Source organism: Lemur catta, chromosome 19 (genome assembly GCF_020740605.2).
Source record: "Lemur catta isolate mLemCat1 chromosome 19, mLemCat1.pri, whole genome shotgun sequence".
In the NCBI taxonomy this organism is placed as follows: Eukaryota; Metazoa; Chordata; class Mammalia; order Primates; family Lemuridae; genus Lemur; species Lemur catta.
The window spans coordinates 24,960,412-24,987,369 of NC_059146.1; the positions used below are offsets into that span (position 1 = coordinate 24,960,412).

General features: G+C 57.2%; 1 protein-coding gene across 3 annotated transcripts; it reads left to right on the plus strand.

Moving 5' to 3' along the window:
• The first annotated feature begins 6,151 nt into the window (after nucleotides 1-6,151).
• MEIS3 (Meis homeobox 3) lies at nucleotides 6,152-16,632 on the plus strand. 3 transcript variants are annotated; one of them, XM_045531308.1, is made up of 13 exons: nucleotides 6,152-6,363; nucleotides 8,004-8,185; nucleotides 8,408-8,567; nucleotides 8,675-8,725; nucleotides 9,529-9,579; nucleotides 9,707-9,856; nucleotides 11,966-12,077; nucleotides 12,266-12,414; nucleotides 13,386-13,462; nucleotides 13,660-13,718; nucleotides 13,821-13,904; nucleotides 14,265-14,331; nucleotides 15,282-15,982. In XM_045531308.1, exons 1-12 carry the CDS (start codon nucleotides 6,352-6,354, stop codon nucleotides 14,312-14,314), a joined length of 1,137 nt encoding a protein of 378 aa, XP_045387264.1. In that variant the 5' UTR covers nucleotides 6,152-6,351; the 3' UTR covers nucleotides 14,315-14,331; nucleotides 15,282-15,982. The 3 variants fall into 3 exon arrangements, with proteins under 3 accessions (XP_045387264.1, XP_045387265.1, XP_045387267.1); XM_045531309.1 differs by lacking the exon at nucleotides 15,282-15,982 and adding an exon at nucleotides 16,544-16,632 and having other exon boundaries at nucleotides 6,236-6,363; XM_045531311.1 differs by having other exon boundaries at nucleotides 6,236-6,363; nucleotides 9,758-9,856.
• Nucleotides 16,633-26,958: the final 10,326 nt, after the last annotated feature.

The window sequence follows — 26,958 nt, forward strand, 5'->3', positions numbered from 1 at the left end:
ATAAATGGAGTCAAATAATATGTGCCCTTCTGAGTCTGGCTTCTCTCACTGGGCATCCTGTTTCCAAGGTCCACCCGCGTTGTAACACGTAACGGTGCTTTGTTCCTTTTTCTGAATGAATCCCTGTGACATGAGTGCCCGCTGTAGGGACAGGCCCTGTTCTGTTCATCTACCCATCAGTCTTGAACTCTTCTATGCCTTCCGGCAGTTTAGGGTTGGGAGGTGTGTTAGGGTTCTCCGGGGAAACAGAGGCCGGAGGCTGGAGGTAGGGGAAGGGCTGTTGTTGCAGGTCAAGTTCAAAGGCCACCTGCAGGCGGAATTCCTTCCTCCCGGACAGATCCAGTCTCTTTCCCTTAAGGCCTTCAACTGGCTTCACAGGGCCCCGTCCCGCCAGTGCAATGCCCTGCGCTCACCGCAGCATCTAGGCAGGTGTCTGAGCAAACTGCTGGGCACCACCGCCGAGGACACATGTCCTTAACCACCACAGCAGGCATCTGTTCCCCTGGTGTCCTCTCTCTGCCCACCGCCAAGTCCATGCCCCCACCGGCCACTGTCTTAGGCTGAGCACCCCGGAAGCCAGCCCAGGCCGGGGTGGGAGGCCAGGGTCTTGTTTGGGAGGTGACCCCGGGAGACACTGGAGGGTGACAGGGGAGGGAAGGAGGCCATTCAAGGCTGTCTCGATGAGCAGGTCACCCTGTGGGCAGTGGGGCCTCAGTCTCGCTGGGACCTCTCAGGGACCGTGCAGAACTCGCTTGGAGGTGCCCCGCCCAAGGGTGGGGACGTTGGGGAGTTTATCCACCAAGTCCTGTGTGAGGGGGGTCGTGCTGACCCCAGCATGTCCTGCCCTGGCCGGAGAGCGAGTCTGGTGAAGGGTTGCAGGTGCTGGTGTGAGCGCTGCTGTCGGGTCCTAGGGGATATGAGTGGGGCAGTGACAGCCTCTGCTATGATTACCTCCCAGAATGGGAGACTCACTACCTCCCTCTTTCAGCAAGTGGAGGCACCTCCCAGCCTGCAGCTTCCGGGCCCTCCAGGGAATCAGGAGGGGCTGGTTTCAGGTGCCTCCTTCACTTGCTGTCCCCCTGAGGACTGAGGTCAGACTCTGGGGGGGACTTCCGTGCACACAAGGCTCAGGGGGAGAAGGGATGGGCGGGCCTCAGCGCCTCCGGGGAACGAGCGTGCTGGCTGCTGTCCCTGCCCTCTCCCTGCGAGGTGGAGGGAAGGAAACGTCCAGGGTGCTGGATCGAAGCGGGCAGCTGGGGTCGGCAGGGGCGGGAAGGCAGGGCTGGCGGGGAAGAGGCACAAAAACAAAAAGGGGGACACAGAACAGAACCTGGGTCAGGGAGGCAACAGAGTCAGAGATAAAGACAGAAGGACACAGAGAAGAGGGCACAGGGAGAGGGAACCCGGGGACTTCAAACTCAGCGCCAGGGAGTTGAGAGAGGGACAGAGACAGTGAGGACGCCGGGGGCTAAGGCGACCCTGAGACCCCTTTCCCGGGGCACAAAGTCAGAGACAGGCGGCCGCCTGAGGATGTGCAAATCAGGGGTTAAAAAGGCACTGGTGGGACAGAGTCGGAGACAGCGACAGGGACAGAAAGAGACCCAGCAAGAGAAACAGGGGGCGAGGGTGAGAGGAAGGGTGAGGAGGAGGAAGAGGAGGAGAAGGGGGAGACCCAGAGGCGAGGCACAGAGAGAAACCGGCAGAGGAAGCGGATTCAGACAAAAAGGACAGAAAGGGCAAGGAGAAAATAGAAATGGAAGACGGGGGGAGGGCGGCGGGTTGTTGGAGGGGGGAGTCTTGGGGTGGGAGAGTCAAAACCCCGCGCCCCTCCCCCGCCCGGGTCAGGCGGGGTCCTCCGGTGGCCTTGCTGAGCCATGGCTAATGGTATGATTGCTTGGTGGGGCGGGAGGGGAAGGGGCGGCAGGCATTTGTCAGGGCGGTGACAAATGAGCCGCCTGAGTCGCAGCTTCGGTGATGGATGTCCCAGCGGCAGGCGGAGGGGCGGGTGCGGGGGTGGGGGGACCCACCAAGATAAATGTTTCCTTCTCCTGGAGCCAGGCCAGGCGGGGGAGGGGGGGGGCCGGGAGCCAGGGTGGCAGGGAGTGGGGGAGGGGAGAGGGAGGAAGGGGGTGAAGGCGCAGAGAGATGAGAGGAAGGGGACAGAGAGACACAGAGGCCCCCAGAGACAGAGAGACAGAGAAAGAGAGACAGAGAGATCATCCAAAGAGACGCAGAGATAGAGAAAAAGAGATAGAGGGAGAGATTTATGAGACAGACACACACCCCAGGAAGAAACAGAGACAGCCAGGCCCGTCTTTTAGGGTCCCTTCTTCCTCCACCTCCAGTGGAGACACAGACCCCCAGAAAAAGTCTAGGAGGGAGGGAGTAAGGACAAAAATCTGGGCCCCTGGAAAGCAGGGAGAGAGACAGACACAGCGCTGTTGACAAAGAGGGGAAACTGAGGCAGGGAGCCAGTGGGACCAAGAGAGAAGACAGGAGGAGCCCTGAGCAGGTGCTTGCTCATGCAGTCGGTTCCTGCAGCCTTGGAAATCTCGTCCTGGGGACCGCTGGGGACCGCTGGGGATACCTGGGGGTCATGGCTGCTGTCCCAGTGGTCCCTGCTCAGGTGGGGGCTGGGAGGTGGGGACTGCGGGGAGCCAGAGGGTCCTGTCTAGGACAGGAGAGGTTGCCCAACTGTGTCGCGGGGACCCAAGAGGTCCCCCCCGATGTACTCACAGAGGGCTCCACTGGTGGGTGTGGCCTGAGGCTCTTCCCATATGTAAAATGGGGGCCGGGAGTCGCCCCCACGCTGCGGGGCACACCGGGACGGCGCAGCTGCGCAGTGAAGACACTCCGGACACCTGCATGGACAGACCAAATCCCACCCTCACAGAGGCACAGCAGCGACGCGGGGACCCCCTCCAGGACGAGGCCCGGCCACCACCTGCTCCCTGCCCTGGGAGCCGGCTGAGAGGAGGAGTGTGTGACAGACAGACAGACAGACAGACAGACTGGGATCGGGGGAGCCGGAGCACCTCCTCTTTCCTCCTCCCTCCGTCCCCAGCCCCCCCAGCAGTTTCTCTCCCAGACACCCTTGTTTTTTCCCTTCCCACCATCTCATTCCTTTCTTTAATTAAAAAGATTTATGCCGAGAGTCCGAGCCCCGGCTCTTGTCTGGGGGGCTGGAGGGGCCTTCTGAGCTCACAGCGACGGCCGACAGACGGCAGGAACAACTCTAGAGTCTCTGTGTGTGTGCGACCATCCCTGCCTGTCCCCTCCTCTGCCTGTCTCCCCTATAACTCAGGGCCTCTCCGCTCTCCGTGTCCCTCTCTGCCACTCCACCTTGCCTCTGTCCCAGCCACACCCCCTCATTGGACTCACACCCCTCCCAGCTCCGTCCACTCAGCCCCCACTGGGACAGTCACATCTCTGGTTTTCAGGACCAGCTTGGGGCCAGGCGAAGGGGACTTCGGCCTACACCCCCACCTCCAGGTGCAAATTGAGGCAGGGACCCCAGACCCCTGGGTCTCCCACCCTGAATCTTGGCTGAGGGCGGGGTGGGGTGGGGCAGACTGAAGAGCTTTGCATCTTTAATGTCAAAGTGATTTAAATTAATTTTCTGCTCCAAAACCCCGATCTTGGGGGCAGGTTGCGTGGCAGTGATCAAAGGCTCTCCAGACCCCTTCTCCTCCCCTGCCTTAAAGGGCCAGCATCACCGTGGGACAGTCATGGACTCCGGGGTCCTGGCACCCTCCAGTTTAATGGTTTTCCTGTTATCCGCACCCCTCCGCAACCCCAAGCTCATTGGCCACCCTGCAGATGGGGACATCGAGGCTCAGAAAGGGAAGGGGGACCTGTCTGAGATGGGTCCAGACTTCAGATTCCCAAGGGACTCCTGGAGATGGCCAGGGACAAGGGTCAGTGGCGTGTCCAGGTGTCAGAGGAGAAAGAGGGGGCTGGGAAGAGAGAGGGAGAAAGGACAGGAGAGAGAACGGAAGGAAGAGGGAGACAGAGACAGGGACAGAGTGAGACTGAGAAACTCAGAGCAGGAGCTGAGCCCTAGGTGGGAGAGGAGGGGGCCTTCTAAGGGGCTTGTGGGGCACTAGGGCCATGGTCTCTTCCTCTCCTACCCCCACAGCTTTCCAGCGCACCCTCTCCTGCCGAGAAGTGCTGCTGCTGCCCTGACCCAATGCCTGATGCTGTAGCTCACCCGGGCTGGCTCCAGCTCACCCCTTGCCTTGGGCCTTGGTGGTTTTGTTTAATTTCCACAAGACAGGAGGGGAGGGGAAGCAGGTTGAAGCGGGTGTAGCCTGTTAATGACAGTCAGAAAACATACCCTGCGAGCACAGCAGGGGTGCTTGGGCCTCCAGCCCCTCTCAGCTCCCTCCTCTCTGCGTCCCTGTCCCCTCTCCTTCTGGGTCTTTCTCTGTATCTGTCCCCCTCTGTCCCTGGGTCTCTGCACCCCCTCTCCCCACCCCCGTCTGTCTCTCTCTCTCTCTCTCTCTCTTTTTGTGCTTGGTGATATTCCTCTAACTTTTGGGGAGTCAGGGATCCCTTTGTGAGAACAGGCACCTCCTTGGGGAAAAACACATCAGCACCACATCCACGATTTCCCATGCAACTTTAGAGGTTCAAAGGTCTCCTGACACCCATTCGTTCACCCTAACAGGAGTCTGAAGACACCAGGGGATAAAGACCCCTAATGTAGAAAATGTCACGAAGAGAATGAGTCCAGGGCGTCTCTCTCTTCTCCCCTCGCCCCTCCCTCGCTGGCCTCTCAGATGTTTCTTGCGCACACCAGGCACACTCCCACACTTACGCCCCAGGGCCTTTGCACCGGCTGTCCCCCCTGCCAGGAATGATCTGCAGGGCTCAGATGTCACCTCCTCCAAGAACTTCCCTGTCCAGCCTAGATAAACCACCTGCCCCATACTGCTTTGTCTCAGAGCACTCCACCTCGGGGCGTTATTTGATATTTATACACTTACTCACTCGACTAGTCTCCACCGCCCTCCTCCTCCCCAATGGAATGTGAGCACCATGAGGCCAAGAAGTTTGTCTTTTGCTCCCTGCTAGGTCCCCAGAACATCACCTGACACATAGTAGGTGCTCAATAAGTTGTGTTGCACAAATCTGTTTCTTGATCTCATTGGAAAGCCGGTTTCAAAGCTCGTCTTAGGGAAGGGGTGAAAGGTGTGGACCTTCTGTCGGACACACAGTAAGCAGGCACAACCTTTACCCTCAAGTTTGGAGATTCCACAAACTCCCTGACAGCAGTTGAGGGGACTTCAGACTAAGGACCTTCTAAAAGGCAGGGGCCAACGATGGGCAGAGGGAGGGACAGGCACACGCACACACCGTCCAGTCCCCCCTATGTTGGGAGACAGAAACAACACACGCCCCCAGGCGCACACACTCTGACCCCGCCGGGGACACACGCGCAGGCACAGATGGCCACAGACACAGGCCCAGGAGTCATTGTCTCCGGGAGGAGGGAGGGGAAGGGCCGGAGCGAGCAGGGAAACCAAAATATGAGGGTTTGCTTCCTCCCGTGCCGGGTTCTCCTCGGGGTCTGTCTCACCAGAGGGGGGAGCAGGGGGCGGGGAGGGGGAGAGAAGCGAGACCCGGAGTCCGGGCGACAGGCAGAGGCAGGGGGAGGGGCGAGGCGAGTCCCGCGGCGCCGAGAGGGGAGAGGCGGAGGCGCCCCGGGGCGGGCGGGCCGGGGGACCGCGACCGCCGGGAGCGAGGCGGGAGGGGCGCGGGGCGGGACCGCGCGACCCCGCACAAAAGCGGCGGGAGGCGGCGGGGGAGGGGCTCCGAGGCCCGCGCCCCGCCCCGCCCCGCGGCCGAGCCACCGGCGGACAGCGGGTTAAGCATCTCCGCCGTGGAACTTCCGGATGTGACCGCAGAGCGGGGGAGACGCGGGGAGGAGGGAGGCGGCGAGGAGCCGCGCACCCTCCGGCCCCGACGCCGGCCCCGCGCCCCGCGCCCTCCGCTCCGCGCCGCCCGGGCCGTCCGCCTCGGGCCGCTTCCATTCGCCCCGGGCCCGGGGGACACACGGGGGGCCCCGGGGCGGGGCCTCGGGCGACCCTCCCCCGCCGGCTCCCCGCTCCCTCGCGGCGATGAGCGCCTGGCCGTGACCCCCGCGGGGGACGGGCCGGGGGTCCATGCTCGCGGCCTCCTCCCCGGCCGGCGCCTGCCACTGACGGCGGTGGGGCTGGGGGGCGGGCGCCCGGCCTCCTGCCCACCCCCTGGCGTCCGCACCCGGGCCGTCCGGGGGCTGCCCCTGCCCGCGCCCCCCTCGCCGGCCAGGCTCTGGAAGGACCCCGCAGCTGCCGCCGGCGTCAGCCCATGGCCCGGAGGGTAGGTCTGAGGGCGGGACCCCCGGGTCCCAGCCCGTTTCTCCTCCCCCCGCCCTGCATCGCCCCCTCTGGGGGCTCCGGCCCCATCGGCCCATCCGCCCTCTCCACCGTCTCTTTCTCTGCCTCTCCTCCCCTCCCTGGGTCTCCTTCTCCCTTCCCTCTGTCCTCCCTCTTGGCCCTTAAGTGTCCCCTCCCTGGCCCTCGGTCCCCCCCTGGGGTCCCCCCCTCTGTGCCCCTGGGTCGCCCCTCCCCCTTCTCTGTGTCCCTCGGCCGCTCCATCCCAGGCCCTTTATCTCTACCTCCCACCGTCCCCTTCCTCTTCTGCCCGCCCCTGTCCTTCCCGGGTCTACTTTTGTTCCAAGCCCCTCGCCCTGAGGGTTAGGGGTGGGGACACTGCTGCGAGAGGGGCTCACCCGCCGCCGCCGGCCGAGGGCTCCTGTCCTCTGGCCCCGGAGGGAGAGGGGGGAGGAGGCAGCGGGGAGGCACCAGTTTGGGAGGGCGGGGCAGGGGCTGGGCGGGCTGTGAGTCCCCCACTGGGGGGGTGTGCGAGGGACAGCGGGGGGCGGTCGGATGCAACTTCAGGGCTCAGGAGAAGTTAGGAGTAGAAGAAGTGGAAGAGGGGGAGCGGGACCCGCAGGCAGAGCCACCCTGGCCGGGTAGAGACAGGAAGGCTCTTGCGGCTCTTTGAGCCTCCGAGTCTTCGTCGCCAAGAAAGGGTTTCCTCTGGTGACTCAAAGGTCGCTCTGGCTTCCCGGGTGCGTGGTTCTGTGACAATGGGAATGCAAATCTCGCCCCCTGCTCCTGCGTGTCTTCCGGGCTGTGTGCACAAGTGTGTCAGTGTTGTCACATGGAGTCGTCCTTTCCTTCAACAAGTGTTTGCCGGCTGTGAGCCAGGCACTGTGCCGACTGCCTCATTCATTCGTTCATTCCTGTGCTAAGTGTCTCAATCATTCATTCATCCCGGTGCCTGGTGTTTGGCTCTGTGTGTGCGCGCAAGGGGCTGTCTCTGGTGATTGGGGGGTACCCTAAGCCTGCACGTGTGCTCCAAAGTGTATGTGTATGTTGGGGGGTGACTGATACGCTCGAGTGTGCACGTGGGTTGGTGTGTATGGCTGTGTGTGCATACGTGTGTGGTGGATCACGTGGCCGATGGGGGGTGACAAGTTGTTAAGACACACTCAGATGTGCATTTCTGACAACTGCAGAATGAAAGGGAAGTGGGGAGGCTGGGTGTGGAAGTGCACCTTTGCGTACAAACAGTGCCCTTTCCGTGGGAGGCTTCTGCCCCTCCCCGCTCCCTCCCTCCATCTCTGCCCCTCCCTCCTCCCACCCTCTCCCCACCCCTCTCGGAATCTCTCTCCCCTCTTCCCTCCCAGCCCACCCTACCTCTCTCCCTCTGGGTCCTCCTGCCCACATGTCAGGAGTCTCTGGCGGGACATTTTTCAGTCCTCAGCTCCCCCAGACAGCTCCGTGGGATAAGGGGAGCTTACAGGGCTCGGGGCTCAGACACTGGGGGACCAGAAAGCGGCTTCCTGGGACACAGAGGGCCATCTCCTGGGTCCCAGGATAGGGAGGCTCCTCAGCTGCACGTCTGAGTCTCTTGACACCTCTCTGGGGCTCTCCCTGTGTCGCCTCCCCCAGTACGATGAGCTGCCCCACTACTCAGGCATCGTGGACAGCAGCGCAGCCCTGGCCGGCTTCTCGGAGGCAGTGCCCTCAGCACCGAGAGCCCCCGGGCCCTACGGCCCGCAACGGCCTCCCCAGCCCCTGCCCCCAGGCTTGGACAGCGACAGCCTGAAGAGGGAGAAGGATGAGATCTATGGGTGAGTGGGGGGCTGGGGCGGTTGGGGGCTCCACAGGGTCTCTGGCTTCTTTCCCCAAGGCTGCCTTTCCCTGTTGTCTCTCTCTGACTCTGTCTCTGTCTCTTCTCCTCCTGCTTCTCTTGTCCCTTCCCAGTTCCTCCACCCCTCCCACCCCTCCCACCCATGCACCACTCCCCTCACCTCCCCTCCCCTCATGAGCTCTCTCCTGTCCTGCCTCCGCAGACACCCGCTCTTCCCCCTCCTGGCGCTGGTCTTTGAGAAATGCGAGCTGGCCACATGCTCCCCCCGCGATGGGGCCGGGGCTGGGCTGGGCGCACCGCTGGGCAGCGATGTCTGCTCCTCCGATTCCTTCAACGAGGACATCGCTGCCTTTGCCAAGCAGGTGGGCAGCCCCCCTCCCCGTCTGCCACACCGGGGCGCCCGCGAGGAGGGGCGGGTGGAGGAGGCAGGCTGTGCCCGTGCCCCACCGGCCTCTCTCTTCCCTCCCAGGTCCGCTCCGAGAGGCCCCTCTTCTCCTCCAACCCAGAGCTGGACAATCTGGTGAGACCTGGGCCCTCGGCGGGACCCCCTCCTGCACGGAGTCTCCTGTCCCGCCTGCTGTAGCCCTGGGGTCGGTTGGGGACGCAGAGAGGAGGTGCCGGGGCCACCTTCTCAAACCGTGATCCTGTTGCCCCTGTGAGTGCGGTCCAGCCGTCACTAGCTCTGTGACTCAGGGCAAGTGGCTCCCCCTCTCAGTGCCATGGTGTCCCCATCTGTACAGCGTAGCTGCTAGTAACTCCTATCCAGTAGGGCTGCCGTGGGGTCGAATGAGTTCATGCGAGTCAAGTGCTTAGAACAGCGCCTGGCACGGGGTGGGACTCCCACCAAAACCAGAGGGAGCCAAGAGAGGAGGGAGGAGAGGAGGGAGGGAGAAGTACCCCAGCCTCTCCTGTCCTTGGCCCCCCAGCTTCCCCCAGGGCTCCTATTGGCCAAACCCTTTGGCAAAGGCTTCTGGGAAATGTAGTTTTCAGGTAGAGGGTGGGCAGGGGCGGGGCGGGGCGGGGGGGGGGCAGGTCAAGGCGGGTGCACGTATTGCTGGAGCCCACCTTAGCTCACACCTCTTGTGACAGGCCCCCCTGTCTTTTGCTTCTCTGTCCTTGTCACTACCTCTGAATCTAACACCCTCCCTTTCCTTAATTCTGGTCTCTGTCTCTGTTCTGTTTCTCTGTCTGTCTGTCCCTGTCATTCTGTCTCACTCTTCCTGTTTCTCTGTCTCTCCTTTCCTCTCCTTCCCCAACTCCTCCTCCTCCTCCTCCTTCCTCTCTCCTCCCCCACCTGCGGTCCCTTCCTGCCCCTGCTTGCAGATGATCCAGGCCATCCAGGTGCTCAGGTTCCACCTGCTCGAGCTGGAGAAGGTGAGCGCTCCCACTCCGCCCCGCGCCCCTCGAGCCTCCCCCTCCCCCAGGCTCTCTCCCCACCCTGCCCCTGTGCACCCAGCCCTGGCCCCCGGGTGGCCCCCCCAGTACCCCGGTGCCCCCCCAGGTCCACGACCTGTGCGACAACTTCTGTCACCGCTACATCACCTGCCTCAAGGGAAAGATGCCCATCGACCTGGTCATCGAGGATCGGGATGGCGGCTGCAGGGAGGATCTAGAGGACTACCCAGCCTCCTGCCCCAGCCTCCCGGACCAGGTGGGCCGGGCACAGCGTGAGGGCACGCACTCCCCACACAGCCTCAGACGTGGCCACCACGCATATGCACATGGTCACAAGCCAACTACACACAGGCGCAGGTACAGCCAGATGCTGGGACCCAGATTGGCCACGGTGCCCTTGTACACACACACACACACACACACACACACACACACACACGCACATGCACGCGACCCTGACCATGTAACCGCTGGGCCCCAGCATGTATGCACACCTGCATATGCCACTCAGAGCCACACGGCCCCGGACTCATCTGTGCATATTTGGAAATAGACTCGCAGGCTTGGATCCAGCCACACAGAATCACACCCAGCAAAGCAAGGAGCTGAAGTGGCACCACTGCAGGCACAGCTGTGCCACAGCTTGATCGGTTCAGGACACCAGATGACAGTCACACACATGACAGCCACGTGGATCCCGACTCGCCACAGCTATGCACAGAGATAGCGTGGCAAAGCCTTGGGGAGAAGTCACGTGGGGACCACCCCTAAGCAGTTATACTTTCTACACAAGCAGCAATGACACAACAGGACACAAAGTCAGATACAGGCTCACAGCAGTCACAGAATGGCCTCACAACCCATAATATGCACGTGCTCAGCGAGAACCCCTTGTGTGTGATGATCGGTGACAAGTCACTCAGAGGCTTATATTTGGAGGGCTTCATTCAGCCTCAGCTACACTCACGTGACAATCACCCAACAGTCAAACCCACCCAGACATAGTCCCGGGGTCATACAGTCACTTGTGCGGGAATCACAGTAACCACGTGCACAGGACAGCAAAACCCTCAAGCTGTGGTCACACGGCCCCCGTGATGATCAATGTCACATACAGCCATGTAGGCGTGGCAGAGGCAGACATAACCGCGCTCAAATGCAACTGCATTTGTCAGCTACACCCCGTGTAACAACCATGCCACAGCCACATCCTCTTTGGGGACAGCCATGCCATCTTGGGATCCTTGGGTACAACTGCAGGGATGTAGGTACACTCATGCTCAGATAAGCTGTGTTCGCTTACATGACACGTGAATGTCTCAGAACAGCTTTGGGACATCAACTTCGGTCCATTCACCTTCAGTGTGCAGTTAGGCCTGATACCCTAGCAGCTCCAGGTGACAGCCACAATTGTGCTCACAAGTCTTCAGACCTGGGCAGTTCAGCAGTTGCACCCGACTCATCCGCCAATGCGTCGAAACACACAATTCTGCACAGACACACTGAGCCCAGACAAAGCTCCCCAGCAGGACACGCAGGGTGCACCCACGCTCGGTGATTTGGGGAGGGACTGGTCACAAAGTGGTGGGCACCCTGGGACTGAGCGACAGTGGGCAGCTGTCCCGGGTCTGAAGGGTGGCTGAGGGAGGACCGCAAAGAAGCCCTGATGCGTTGCTTGTGAGTTGATTGCCCTGGACCACGAATCCAGCACATTCTCAAGTCACTCGAAGTGTGCTGGGGTCCTTACCCAGACCCCGTTACCTGCAATTCTGAGACACCAGAATCTCTAGAAACTCAAAGTTTGAATTGTTCTTTTTCACGAATTTAGTGCAGACTCTCTCGGCAGCAAAATGTGACCTGAACTAATGAGAGGCTATTTATAGCCTTTATTTATTGCACTCAGTTAACTGTTCACCCACGTTGCTGCAGAAATGTTAATGAGTCTGATGATGAGGTTGTGCCCCAGACCCTGCTGGCGGTGGTTATGAGCTGCACAGTGCACGCACTGATTTACTGTCTAAAAATGTGAAAAGTCCTGGATTCCGAAACACCTCTGGCCCCAAGGGTTTTAGGGTGGGTGCCGTAGACTTATCTTTTTTGAGTGATTGCTATGCGCCTTTATGTGAGCTAACTCACTGAATCTTTACCACACTCCGTAAGGGGGAGGCTGTTACCATCCTCCATTTTCCAATTGAGGAAATGAAGGCACAGAGAGGTGAAGTGACTTGCCTGAGATCACACAGCCAGGAAAGAGGCAGGGACAGGCTTCCCCTCCAGGAATCCTGGCTCCAGAGCCCATACTCTCAGCCATTGTGCTATCCTGTGCCCCAAGCCTTGGCATTAACTTCCAGTTCTTGTTTTCTAGAATAATATATGGATTAGAGACCATGAGGATAGTGGGTCTGTACATTTGGGGACCCCAGGTCCATCCAGCGGGGGCCTGGCCTCCCAGAGCGGAGACAACTCCAGTGACCAAGGTGAGAAGCTTGGGAAGTGGAAGGGAAACATGGGAATCGGCCAGAGGATTGAAGTTAGATCACAAGTAGGACTTCCAGAGGGGCAAAGATAGCTGGGGTGTGGAGTGGTGTCTGGGGTGAGGGTTCTGGGGCCCTCTGGTCTCCCACTCTGCACTGTCCCCAACACAGCATGCCTGTTCCCCCCTCAGGAGATGGGCTGGACACAAGTGTGGCCTCTCCCAGCTCTGGGGGAGAGGACGAGGAGTTGGACCAGGAGCGGCGGCGGAACAAGAAAAGAGGCATTTTCCCCAAGGTGGCCACCAACATCATGAGAGCCTGGTTGTTCCAGCATCTCTCGGTGAGAGCCCTGCGGCCCCAGGTACAGGGTGGGCACAGAGAGATGGAGAACGGTGGTCCCCAGAGACTGAGCCCCCGAGAGACACCGAGAGATGGGAGACTGAGGCAGGGGGATATTGGGGGAGGTGCTCACGGGTTGGGGAATGACAGAGCAAGCATCGGTGAGCGTTACCTGTGTGCCAGGTGCTACCAAGGGCTCTTAGCTCACTCAGTCCTTCCCCCAAACCACCCACCCACTCACCCACCGCCCACCACCCCTAGGAGGGAAGGGCTATTATTATGTCCACTGTGCAGATGAGGAGACTGGGGAACAGAGAGGTTAGGAGAATTGCCTAAGGCCACACAGCCAGAAGTGAGTTCAAACGCAGGCAGTCTGGCCTTACCCACTGCACCACACTGCCTCATGGGGAGAGACAAAAAGAGAAACAGGAAGAGGCTGAAACAGGAGAGACACAGATGGGGGAGGACAAAGACAGAGCAAGGTAGAGACAGGGAGAGACTGAGTCACAGAGGGACAGAGACAGAAAAACAGACACTCAGAGATAGGGAGGAACTGACTCAGAGAGAGACAGAGACAGACATAAGAGACAGAGAAGGAGACAGAGAGAGTCGCAGAGAAACAAACCAGTAGGGAGAGACCCACAGGGGCTCTGACAGAGACTCAGAGAGGGACAGGGCTGGGCTTTGCCTCCCTCCCCCACACCGGTGGGGCCCCCTCCCCAGCACGGCTCCCTAAGGACGCCTGGCCAATTAGCCTCTAATTGCTGGAGGGGGTGGGGGCTCCGCGGGCGCGTAATTGCCGCAGGCAGCTGGCTGAGCGTCGCCGGGTCACCGGGCCCGAGGCGCTCAGTCGCACACGCGGGCTCTCGCGGCCCTGCCCGGCCTGGGCTCGCCATCCCTGGGGCCGGGCAGGCCAGGCCTCCGGGATCGGACGGCGCGGGCAGGCGGGGTGACTCTCGCTGGTGGCCGCAGCACCCGTACCCCTCGGAGGAGCAGAAGAAACAGCTGGCGCAGGACACGGGGCTCACCATCCTGCAAGTCAACAACTGGTGAGCGCCCCGAGGGTCGCGCGCTCCGTGGCCGCCCGGGCGGAGGCCTGGCGCTGTCCGCGGTGCTGACGGAGGCCCCGGAGCCCGCAGAGCCTGTCCCCCTCGCGCCGCTTGCTCTCCTCCCGGCTGTCCCCGAGTTCACCTCCGCCTCTCTCCTCCTCCCCTCTGCACCCCTGCGTGTCCACGACCGCCCCCAGGTTCATCAACGCCCGGAGACGGATCGTGCAGCCGATGATCGACCAGTCCAACCGCACAGGTGCGGGCAGAGTCGGGGGGAGGGCCCGGGGTCCCGGGGGGCCGTCAAAGCCGCGAACGGGCTTCCTGGGGCTCAGCCTGCAACCCCTCCCCCTCCTCGCAGGGCAGGGTGCCGCCTTCGGCCCAGAGGGCCAGCCCCTGGCGGGCTACACCGAGTCGCAGCCGCATGTGACAGTCCGGCCACCGGGTAAGCCCCGCCCCCAGGCCCAGCCCCGCCCCTGCGCCCCCGCCCCTTCTTTACACAAAGGCGCCTCACCTGAGATTGGGTTCCAGAGTGACACAGTGCTCATCTGTACACTAGAGGAGCAGCTGATGCCAACGCAGATTCCTGGGCCCCCACCTTTTCCTTACAAAGCTCACTTCTTCCAGGCTCCGCCCACCGCATTGGAAACCTACCCTTTTTCTTAAAGGGCTAACACCCTCTTAAAACACCACTCAGTCTATCTTGGTAGAGGGATCCCCTGGTGAAGGAGGGGGTGAGAGGGACTTAGAGGACATCCGGGGGTGTCTGAAGAAGACCCGCCAACCCTCCGGTTTTGTCTTCCAGGATCGGTGGGGATGAATTTGAACTTGGAAGGAGACTGGCATTACCTATAGAGGCTGGATTCAGAAGTGTGAGTACCCAAGTCTAGGGTACTCTCAAATCTCCAGAAGACTCCGGACTCCAATAGTAGGCCCGCCCAGAGCAGGGTCAGCTTGGGCTCCTGAATTGAGGGCTCTCCTAGGGAAGATGTTTCATCCATCCATCCATCTGTCCATCCATCCATCTGTCCATCCATCCATCCCCTCCCTCAACCATCCATATATTTATCCATCCATCAGTCATCCATCCAAATGTAATCCACTCACCTACCCATCCAACCATACATTCACCCACTCACTCTATTCATCCATCCATCCACTCACCCACCCATCCACCCATCTCCACCCTGATGCACCCACCCACACATCCACTCATTTGTCTATCCATTCACCCACCCACCTACCTACCCAACCATGCATCTACCCTTCCATCCATCAGCCATCCCTCCACCCGGCACCCACCATCCATCAGAACATACATCTACCCACCCATCCACCCACCCTCACACTGGTCCAGCCACCCACCCACCTGCTCAGACATCCCATTTGTCCATGCATTCACCCCCTACTTACCCACCCAGCCATAGGTACATCTCGAAACATACATTGAACCCTTGCTGCAGGCCCTGACATGCCTCAGGTTGGGTTTGGCTCTTGAGAAGATTCTCGTCTTAAGGGAAATGGACATCCCCAATGACAATCTGGTGCAACAGTTGAAACCCAGAGGAGGGAGTCATCAGCTAGCGCTGGAGTTTCAGGGAAGACTTCCTAGAGGAAGTGGCCTCTGGATGGGGCACTGGAGGATGAATAGGAGTTCACTGGGCAGAGTTGAGGGTAAGGTGGGAGGTCATTCTTTTACACTCCCAGGCCTTGAGACTCTCCTCTGGCATCACAGCAGCACTTCAGAGCATCTTCTTTTTAGTCCTCACAACCCTGAGAGAGAGAGGATGAGAGACAGACTATTATTATTTTCATTTTACAGAGGAGAAGACTGAGGCTCAGAGAGAAGAGGTCACTTCTGCAGGTCCACTTTGCTCAGAATAGCAGAGGGAACAGCATGTGCAAAGGCCCAGAGTGGGGAGGCAGCCTGGAGTTTCTAAAGCACAGATCAGATCTTGACTCTCCCTGGATTAAACCCTTCTGTGGCTCCCTAGTGCCCTCTGGACAAAGTCCAGACTCTTTAGTTCAGCATCCATCCATCTACCCACCCATTCATTCATTTAATACACATCTTCTGAGCCCCTCTGTGCCAAGCCCTGTGTTGGGTGATGCTGGGGACACAACAGTGACCACAACAGCCCCAGCCCTGCGGGGCTTACAGTCCAGCAGGGGAGAAAGGCCCATCCCCAGGCAGTGGTGACCCAGAGTGGGCAGGGCTGGGATGTGGAAGCCCAGGAGAGACAGGAGCCCAGAGGGGACATTGGACCCAGGCTTTGGGAGAGGGGGATGGTTCAGGGAGGGCTTCCTGGAAGAGGGGGCATCAGACCCAGGCTGGAGGATTCAAGGAGGGCTGCCTGGAGGAGAGGACTTTGGAGATGAGATCAGGAGAGTGGGAGGAGTGGGGCAGGAGAGGAGTGTCTAGCAGGAGACGCACATCCGTGAAGACCCCGGCACCTGGAGATCTCCTGGCTGGGAGACAGCCCCCGTCTCTCAGCACACAGAGGAGGGGAAGGACTTGGGCTGGAGCCGGCGGGCCGGCGGGGGTGGGGGGACGGGTGGGTAATGGGTTCAGGGCCAACAGAAAGGCCTAGCGGGTGAGAGTGGAGGCCTGGGCAGGGCTGAGGCACGCAGGGGGCGCTGGCAGCTGAGCCTGGGCAGAAGAGGTGGGCCGGCGCGTCCAGGGCCTCAGCTCCACCATGGCCGAGCGTGTGTGTCTGGTGACCTCTGCGGTCAGGAGGGAGGGAGGGGGCTTCTCCCCCCACCGCCTGGCACCCCCGGTGGGCCCTGTCCCCCCTTTTGGTTTCTCCTCTTGTCCTTTCCTCCTTTCCTTGTCTCCCCGTGTCTCTCGTTGTCATTGTCATATGTATGTCCACCTGACTCCTATTTCTCTTCTCTCCCTCTGTCCCACTCTGTCTGTCTCCTTGTCATTCTCCGTCACTTTCTGGGTCTCATCTCCCTCTTTCTCGGTCACTGCATCTCTCCTGTCTGTGGCGCCCCGTGTCCCTGCTCTGTGTCCCCTCCTCTGCAGCCGTGGTGGGGCCAGTGCCCTCCTGCCTCCTCACCTAGGCTCTCCCCGCCCCACAGCCCCCGGCCTCCAACTGTGACCGCCAGCCTCACACCTGTTCCGGTCCCTGCCCGGCCCTCCGGCTCCAGGACCCACCTCCAAAGGCCCCTCCACTCAACGCCTACCTCCCTGGGGCCCTGCTGGGACAGGGGGCCTGAGCGCCCACCCGAGGGTCTCTCCAGGACACCCACAAAGCCTCCAGGTCCTGAGCCTCACCTCTGCCCTCACCTCTGCCCGGGACCGAGCTGCGATCCTGGGCCTCGGTCTCCAGAAGGTGGTGGCTGGGGGCCCCGCCTCCAGGACAGAGAAGGGACTGTGGGCGGGCGGGCTGGGCAGTTGGGGAAGGAGGGTCGCCCGGATCCGACATTTTGGGGAGATTCCTTCAGCCTCCCACCCACCCCTCTGTGCTCCCCCACCCCCCTTCTCTGATGTCTTCTTTTTTTTTTTTTTTAATGATAAAGTCTTAGAAACACAAAGGTACCAACTGGATTTCTTGTGTCTCTTCCAAGATTTCAAATTTTCATCCGTTAGAAGTTTCTGGACCTTTAATGATAATAATTGTTACTTTTTATCCGGCCCCCTCCCCGGGCATCCTACATGTGTCAGTTAGCTGTCACTGTGGAACAAACCGTCCCAAAACTCTGTGACTCCAAACAGCAACTATTTTGAAGCTCATTATTCTGTGGGCTGGTATTTTATCCCAGGCCCTGTGGCCACAGGACTCCTGGCACATCTGGGGCAGCTATGGCTCGGCTGGGGCCCGCTCCTGGCTGCAGGGACAACAGGAGGGGACCACGAGGCCGTCCGGTTGGTTCACAGGGAGGCCTGGCTGGACTCCCAGAGTGCTCAAACCTGGCCTGTCATTATCTCGGCTCCATTCTCTTGGCCACTGAAAGTCCAGGTTTAAGGAAGAGAGATAGACTCTGCCGCTTGTGGTCCGGCGGTGGCAGCTGCAAAGTCCCGTTGCCACAGGTCCGGGAGGCATGAAGAATTGTGGCCCATTTTGCATCAAGCTACAACACTGTGGCTTCCTCTGCTGCCCTGCGGGAGGTGAGCACGAAGGTGCTTGAGAGTGGTGCTCACGATGGACGTGGGTTCAAATCCCATGTCTGGAACGCAGTCGCTGTGGCACCTCAGGCAAGTGAGTTTGCCTCTCTGGGCCTTGGTTTGCACACCTGGGAAATGGGGACGGTGGCGATGCCAGCCTGGTGGGATTGTTGTGCTGAGGTGGAGACAGCGCTAGGGACGTGCTGAGGATGGCACCCCGTGTCTAGCAAGTGCTCAATTGCAGGCAGAAGTTATTCTTTGACATGGGGGAAACTGAGGCTCAGAAACTGGGTTGACGGAGTCCACTGGGGCTCCCAGCTTACCAGGCCCCTTTCTGCTGCCCCAAGAGAGACCATGAAGGTGGGGTTGGGGCATGTCCGTCTGCCCCTGTCTCTCCCTCCACATCTCTCTCTGTCCCCCTGACCCACATCTGCAGGGTCCCCCCTTCTGTGTACAGGTGAGGTCTCTCCCTCGGAGCAGGGGCCTGCATCCCGTCACAACACTCTCGGGTCCCCTCTCCCGGGGGGCCCTCAGCCCCTCTGCTGTCCAAGCACCTTCCCTGCCTGCTCCTCAGAGCCGCCTCAGACCGGCCTCAGGCACCCTCAGCCATGTTCACAGCCGCCGTGTTCAGGGTCCCTGGGCACACGGTGTGTCATGCTGGGCATGAGGGAGGCACCATGAAAAATGTGCTCCTGGACACACTGAGCCCCTTCCAGGTGGGCTCCAGAGAGATTCACAAAGGGACACACACAGTGCTATAAACAGACACTCAGATGCCAAGATACGTATCAGAAACACACAACAAACGAACAATATGCCACACTCAAACACAGTCACACCCAGGTGTGGGAACACACACGCAGACACTGGGGAACTCAAGGAAGACCCATAGGTTAACCGCACGCACACTTCTGTCCCCACACGCATGCACATTTGCACAAAGTCCCACTCAAATGTGCTCTTGCACACTCACACTCGCACACAGCTCACACTCGTGCTTGTGCTCACGCCTTCACACACGTGTTCACAGGCTCACACATGTGCATGCTCACATGTGCTCACACGTGCAGACACATTTGCACACACGTGCTCACACAAACATACGGTCCCACACAATCACACACATGTTTCTGCTGGCTGCTACACATCCGGGCTCACTCACACTCACGCCCTTGCACGTACGCTGGTGCCCACGTACACGCACACCCCGGCTCCAGGACGAGCTGCTGGGACCCACGGAGGCCACGACCCGGACCCGGTGGACTCGGATCAAACATCCCTCCTGCACGCATCCCACTCTGCGGGCACCCGGGTCTCACACGCTGCTGCTTTGCTCCCGTGAAGACACCGTGCAGCCCGCTGCAGACTTGGAGTCGCTTAGGTTCAGACACTGACTTGTGCAAAGTGACCAGCTCAGTCCCCCTCCTGGGCCTCTCTGTCCTGGCTGCTCCCTTTGCCTGGGACACCTTGCCCAGCTCAGAGGTCACCTCTCCAGAGAAGCAGGAGCAGCCAAACCAAAGCACCTGGCCCAGTCACACTGTCATTGCCCCATTTCTTGGCCCTTCAACCACCGTCCTTGCAATTCTCTCAGTCACTTATTTGCCTGTTTTATTATTGGCTTGAGCCTCAGCCCGAAAAGCAGGGCAGGTGCTCGTCTTTCTCCATCATCCCTGAAGTAGCAGCAGGTGCCTGGGACACAGGTGGCGAGGACAGGACCCAAGTTCATCGTTCTGAGGCTCAAACTTTGTTTATTCATGAAACAGGTGTTTCCTGCTCTGGGACGCCAGGGAGCGAGTGATTGACAGTGGACTGAGCAAATAAGCACACTATTCAGTCTCTTAGCCGGTGGCAAGGGTCACAGAAAGCAGTTATGGGGTGGGAGTGTGGCTGCCACTTCTGTGACTTTACTGAGGCCTTCAGTCAGTGCTTGCCGTGGCCCAGGCTCTGTCCTAGGAGCTTGTTAACCCTCAGCCTGGGAGGTGGGTACCACCGCTGTCCCCATTCCCCAGATGAGGAAACTGAGGCCCAGAGAGAAGAAGTCCCCACCCCAGGTCGCACAGCTGGAGAGTGTGGAGCTCCATTCGAACCTGGGCAGCCTAGCTCCAGGGCCCGTGTGCTAACCACTCTGCTCACAGCCTCTTGTTTTAAAAATAGAATTCTCTAAGATTCTATGATTTTTAAAAAGCCCAACACGAACTGTTTTCTGGGTGTGATATTGTTTTTGTGACTATGATGAGTGTTTCTTTCTCTCCAAACTCCCCAGGACTAAAGCGGGAAGGGTGATGGATAGACTGCAGGAAGGACTTCCACTCCCCCTCTTTGAAGGAAGGTCGGGGGAGGGCTACGGGGGAGGCGGCAGGGACGGGCCAAGGCCTGAGGTCGGCTTCAAGGGAGGCAGCTGCGTTCCAACCCCTGCCTGGCACAGGGGAAGGGTCTCCAAGGCTAGGAAAGTAGGGGAGTGAAAGAGGGGCAGCTCCCCTCTTCCCCTCCCCCATCTTCTCCCAGAGATTGGAAATGCCTCTCTAATTAAACCTCTCTAATTAAACCAATTGGATGAGCCACCGGGGAGGAGGGAAATTGGCCTGGCGATTAATTGTAACTAAAAATACCTCCCCTACTTCCTGGTTCTGGCCAGCCTGGCAGTGGGTGGGCTTCCCTAGTCCTGGGGGCATTCTAGGTCGTGGGGGGACCCAGATGAGTCTGCAGGGTGGGCCCGCCAGGCCTGGACATTGGTGTATGGTTGCCATGGCGCGCCTGCTGTGGCTGTGGTCTGGAGGGGAGGGCTGTGGGGAAGGATGGCCCATAGTTGGAGCCACTGCCAGGGTGGCCTGTTGCTGAATGTGGTGTGTGGGTGTGTCACTCAGGAAAGGCTGTCTGTCACCCCGTGCCTCGGTAGAGGTTGTATGTCTCTGCATGAGTTTGCATCTGTGACTTCGAGACTCTGGGTGTCACTACATGTGCCTGGTTAGGATTGTGCGACAAAGCAGGAATTCACCATTGGGGCCACCTGGCAGGTACGGCTGTGTCTCGGAAATCGCTCTCTCTGTTAAGGCAGAACTTACGGTGGGAACTGCTGCCGCCAAACTGCAAAGGCCTAAACCCAACAGGGACAATTGGATCCCAGGGTGGCGGGGGCCACGTGACCCAACTTAATCACCAAAGGCGAGGCAGGCGTGGTGCTGTGTGGAGAGCAGAGTAAGAGTAGCCGTCACAGTAGTCTGACAACTGTCAGGGTGTCCCTAGAAGTGTAACCGATGGGCAGGCTACTAAGTTCTTACTCGGTCTGTGTAAGTGGGACAGTTCCACGTCAGGCGAACAAAAGTTTAACTTTTGATTCATAAAAACAGAGAGTCCCGGCCCCTCAATCAATTTCCAGACTTGAGCCAGTTCACAGGCCCAGAACCCCCTGAATGACGCGGCAGTGCGTCCCCTCCAGGAAAGGCCCCGCTATGCTACTGAAAATTTGTACTGTTCATCTTTCTGCTGGCCTTCCCCACAGGGACCTTTGGGGACCGTCGCACACTGGCTCTGAGCTGACGCTAGTTCCAGGAGATAAGAAACGCGCTGTGGCCCCGTGCTCAGAGCAGGGGGTTAGGAGGCTCAGGTGATGGGCGGCGTTTTAGCTCAGGTCTGACTCGCGGTGGCCCAGAGGGTCCCTGAGCCCAGCCTGTGGGCATTGCCCCGGTTCTGGAGGGTGTCTGGAAGGCAGGTACACGCGGCCGCTGGCAGAATCCCCACGTGGTGTCGCGCTGCGCTGGAGGGCACAGGGGACCCCCCGGGGGCCACTTCGCGCTGTCCACCCTGCATCTGGGCGCGGGGTCCACTGGTGTGTGGCCACGGGCGACCCCCCGCATGTCTGTAGCAGCGTCTGTCGCTCGGTGTGCGGCTTCGCATCCGCCTGTGCATCCCGCGTCCGTCCGCGGCGGAGTGACCGGGACATCCGGCTCCGCCGCCTCCGAATTCCACGGACCCGCCCCTCGCCCCACTGGGGGGGCCGTGCAGCGGGCCGGGGGCGGCTTCCCGGGGGAGGGAGGTCGGAGTAGGTGGGTCCGGTCCCTCGAGGCGGGACGGAAGGCGCAGGCCCAGGGGCTCGCGGGGACGGCAGTGAGCCTGGCTCCCTCCAGGGGGCGCCCGGGAGCCGGGGGTTTTGTTTGTTTGAGACAGAGTCTCGCTCTGTTGCCCGGGCTAGAGTGAGTGCCGTGGCGTCAGCCTAGCTCACAGCAACCTCAAACTCCTGGGCTCAAGCGATCCTACTGCCTCAGCCTCCCGAGTAGCTGGGACTACAGGCATGCGCCACCACGCCCGGCTAATTTTTTCTATTTTTCCTTGTTTGGCTAATTTCTTTCTATTTATAGTAGAGACGGGGTCTCGCTCTTGCTCAGGTTGGTCTCGAACTCCTGAGCTCAAACGATCCACCCGCCTCGGCCTCCCAGGGTGCTGGGATTACAGGCCTGAGCCACCGCGCCCGGCCTGTTTGTTAAATCCACCCACTTAAAAGTGTACAATTCAATAGCTTTTAGTACATTGACAGACCTGTGCACCCATCAAATCAATTCTAGAAAATTTTCAACACCCTAAAAATAAACCATGTGTCCTCTAACAGTGACCCTCCACCCGCAGCCTCAGGCGACCCCCAGTCGGTTTTCTGTTTCCCCGGACTCGCCTGTTCTGAATGTTTCCTGCGAGTGGGCTCAGGTGACCCTTCCGGGCACGAAGCCCAGGTAGACATTTGGATTTCCAACTTGGTAAATAGCCCCATTTCTATAAGCAAATCTCGGTTACTTTTCTTATTGCCTCCGTGGTCGCCGTAGCTGATGTTTGCTGAGCTCCTGTTAAGTGACAAGCCTTGCTCAGGTGCGTGGATTAACGCGTCCAACTCCCACAGCTTTGTGAGCAGGAACTGTCATTGGCCTCAAGTCGCAGGTGAGGAAATAGACATGGAAAATGAGGATGGCCGTGTTCTCCCGGCTCAGGGGACTCTCTGTGATTCAGCAATGTCAGCCCCAGAGGTCAGCAAACTTTGGCCTGTGGTCTTGCCCTGTGGTTGTACAAGATCCGTACACTGAAAACTAGGAAATGTTGCTGGGAGAAATCAGAGAAGAAATGAGAGAGAGAGAGAGAGAGAGAGAGAGAGAGAGAGAGAGAGAGACCATTCCATGGGGTGGAAGATATAATGTTATCGAAATAGCAATTCTCCCTAAATATCTATGGATTCAAAACAATCCCAGTTGAAGTCTCAGCAGGCTTTTGTAAAAATCAACAAGCTGATTCTACAATGTATGTGGAGATGCACAGGACCTAGAATAGCCAAAATTCTGTTGACAAAAAAACCAAGTGGGAGGATACATCGCCTCATGCTACAGAAGCCAGGACAAGGTGGCTACTTACAGGGAAAAGCTTCAACAACTAGATCAATGGGAAACCTGGAAATAGACCCACACACAGTTGATTGATTTTCAATAAAGGTGTCAAATGAATCCAATGGGGAACGAATAGTCTTTCCAACAAATGGTGCTGGAACCATGAGACATCCCTAATGCAGAAAAATGAACATTTTACAATGAATATTAACTCACACCATACACAGCGCCTAACTGGAAGTGGACCATAGACCTAGAGGTAAGATCTAAATCTAAAAAACTTCTAGGAGAAAAACTTCACAACCTTGAGGGTAGGCAAAGATCTATTAGGTAGCACACAAAACAGTACAAATAATAAAAGAGAAATGATAAATTGAACTTCATAAAAATTAAAAACTTCCATTCAGCAAAAGACACTGTTAAGAGGCCGGGCGCGGTGGCTCACGCCTCTAATCCTAGCTCTCTGGGACGCAGAGGTAGGTGGATTGCCCGAGGTCAGGAGTTCGAGACCAGCCTGAGCAAGAGCGAGACCCCTGTCTCTACTAAAAATAGAAAGAAATTAGCTGGACAACTAAAAGTATATAGAAAAAATTAGCCAGGCATGGTGGCGCATGCCTGTAGTCCCAGCTACTCAGGAGGCTGAGGCAGAAGGATCGTTTCAGCCCAGGAGTTTTTGGTTGCTGTGGGCTAGGCTGACACCACAGCACTCTAGCCTGGGCAACAAAGTGAAACTCTGTCTCAAAAAATAAATAAAAAATAAAAAGACAAGCATAGAGCATATGCATATCTGACAAAGGACCTACATCCAGGATATATAAAGAATACTTGAAAATTAATAATAAGACCCACATCCCTTTTATAAGTGGCAAAATATTGTGTATAAACCACAAAAAGGAGGTAAATGAATGCTTAATAAGATCATGAAAAGATATTTGGCACCATTAGACATCTTGAAAATATAATTCAAACCACAATAAATATCATTAGAATGGCTAATAAAAAATACTGACAATACTAAGTCAGTTTGTGAAGCAGTTGGAGCCATACATTGCTGGTGAGACTGGAAATTAGCAAAGACTTTGGAAAACAATTTTGCAGACTCTACTAAAACCAAATACATGCATGTCCTGTGACCCTGGAGACCTACCCCACAGAAAAGCACAAATGTGCTCACCAAAATCCAGGCACTGTGTGGTCAAACTGGCATTATTTGTAACAGGAACCAAGCCCAATGTCCACTGACAAAAGAATGGATACCTTGTGACGAATTGATACAATAGAATGAGTAAATGACAGCTGCACGCGATGTCACCTTGAGCAAAAACAGCCACACACAGAGAGACATTTTACACAGGGCACCACCAGACAACAGTGTGAGAATGTTGGTCACTTCTGGGGGCTGGGGGAAGGAGACCCAGCCAGGCTGCTCGGTTGGGGGACAGTGGTCTGGTCGTGTTTTATTTTTTGGTGGCCACAGGTGTTTCATCTAGGAAAATTCACTGAGCTGTTAAGATTCGCGCACTTGTCTGTATGTTATGCTTCAAGAGGACATTTTAAAAGCTTGCTGAATGAATGCAAGAAGCTGCATTTGGAAAGACCCCGCTAGACTGCTTCCCGCAGAAGTCGCCCAAGTTCGGCTCCACGGTGGATCGGAAAGGGCGCGCTTCCCCACGGCCTTGCCAGGAGGGGGCGTCATCAATCTTTTTAATCTGTGCCGGTTGGCGATGGCTGGGAAATGATGTCTTCGTGAGGTTTATCTCACGCAGGGACGTGAGGATGCCAAAGCCACCGCCCCACCTGGAGTTTTTGTGGGGCCACCGCCCCACCGGGAACAGACGTGTTTTCCCAGGTAATTAATGGATAACGAGAACTTCTGGTACAGTTAAGGGCCGTAGAATTCGCCCTTTGGGGGCTGTGAGCCCTGCGTTCCCTGCATCCGAGGGACGCCTTGACGGCCGCTCTGGGTGTTGAGAACTCCCGGCCCAGCTTCCACCAGACTCCCTGCCCGAGCGGGTCCCGGGACCTGGGGCCTCAGGCGCGCTTAAGGCTTCCCGGTGGATGCTCACGGCTTCCGTTTTCAGCAGCCCCCCACCCCCACTCCACATAAATAAGAAACCCTCTTGCCCACAGGACATTCATTTTATTTTATTTTATTTTTTAAGATGAGGAAAGGGAGGAAGAGCAGGAACAAGCTGAGATGCTCTCAGAGATTTGGCTGGGTGGGGATAGGGGGTTAGTCTCTCCCTTCATCCATTTCTTTCTCTATTTTTCATACCTTGGGTTGAGGAGGAGATTTTCAGGGGTCATAACAAAAAGGGGATAGAAAGTTGATCACCAAAAAATTGAAAAGATTTGAGGGAGTAAAGTTACTGTAAGCAAAGCCAGAAGACAAGCAACAGACTCGAGGAAATGTGTGTAACATCTCTGATGAGGCTTAAGAGCCACAACATGTAAAGAGCTATGACAAACCAATAAGAAAATGCCAAAGAGCCTAGGAAGAACATAGTTAACATATTTGAACCAGCACAGAGAGGAAATACAAATGGCCCAGAATAATATGCAAAAGTGCTCAACCTCACTGGCCATCAGGGCAGATAAGAATAATGTGAATTAGCCTATCTGGAAAGATGTTTGGGAGAATCTCTCAAATGACCTGTAAAAATGCACTTTACCTTGAATGAGTGATTCTACCTCCAGGGATTTATCCTAGAGATGTCCATGTATCTAGAAATCACAAATGTACAAAGATATTGCCAGCTTTGTTTGTAGAGGCAAAAGATTAGAAATGGCTTTAATGTCTCCCCATATGGATCTGGTTAAATAAAGTTTTGACACATCTGTATAGTGGAATACTATGCAGCCATGCAAAAGAGTAAGCAAGCTTTGTACCAATTTGGAAAAATCTCCAAATGGTACTAAGTGGGAAAAAACAAGTTGCAGAACCATGTGTGGTATGACCCCATTTTTTAAAAAATCAAAACATTGTATTTCCAAATGCAGATGAATTGAATAGATTTACACACCAACTGGGATGAAATGATTCACAGCAAACTGGAACCATGACTAATTCTGCAGAGGGGAGGGAAGAGGAGTCAATGAAAATGGGAAAGGGTGAGTTTTCTTTTTAAATCAATTTGATTGAGGTCCAGTTTACCTACAATAAACTGACAACACATTTAGACAAACACACCCATGCAAATACGGCCCCAACTGCAATGCAGACCATTTCCGACACCCCACAAAATTCCCCGATCACCCATCCAACTTCTAATCAATGCCCGGCCCCACCCTCAGCACCAGACAACCACTGGCTTGTTTTCTGTCTGTGTTTACTTGCCTTTTCTGGAATTTTGAGCATTTCACACAAATGGAATCATACTGTATATATACTCTGTTTCGGGCTTCATTCACTCAAAATCACATTCCTGCTGTTCATCTGTGCTGTCGCGTGCATTAGCAGTTTGTTCCTTTTTTTGCTGAGTAGTATCCATCGTCTGAATGTGCCACTATTTATTCAGTTTCTCAGTGATGGCCCCCTGGGTTGTTCCTGGTTTCAGACTATTACAATTAAGCTGCTAAGAACATTCACGTGTGAGGTTTCATGTGGACATGTTTTCATCTCTCTTAGGTAAATATGTAGGAGTGGAACTGCTGTCGTAGGGTTAAGTGGATGCTTAAGTTTAAAGGAAACTGCTGAACGCTTTCCCAAGTAGCTCTTCCATCTGCTCCGGGGGATCCACTTTGGGGTCCTCCTTTGCATTTCCCGGAGGGCCAGCGAGGCTGAGCATCTCTCCGGGTGCTGATGCTTTGGATATATATTCTCTTTGTGAAGGTCTAAGGGGTCCATTTTCCATAAGTTGTCTTTTTTTCATGAAATGTCAGAGTTCTTTGCATACTCCGGGTATGAATCCTTGTTGGATATGTGTACAGCGAATCTCTCCCTGTGTGAGGTTGCCCCTTTACACCTTACTGTTGCTTTTTTTTTTTTTTTTTTTGAGGCAGAGTCCCACTCTGTCACCTTGGCTAGA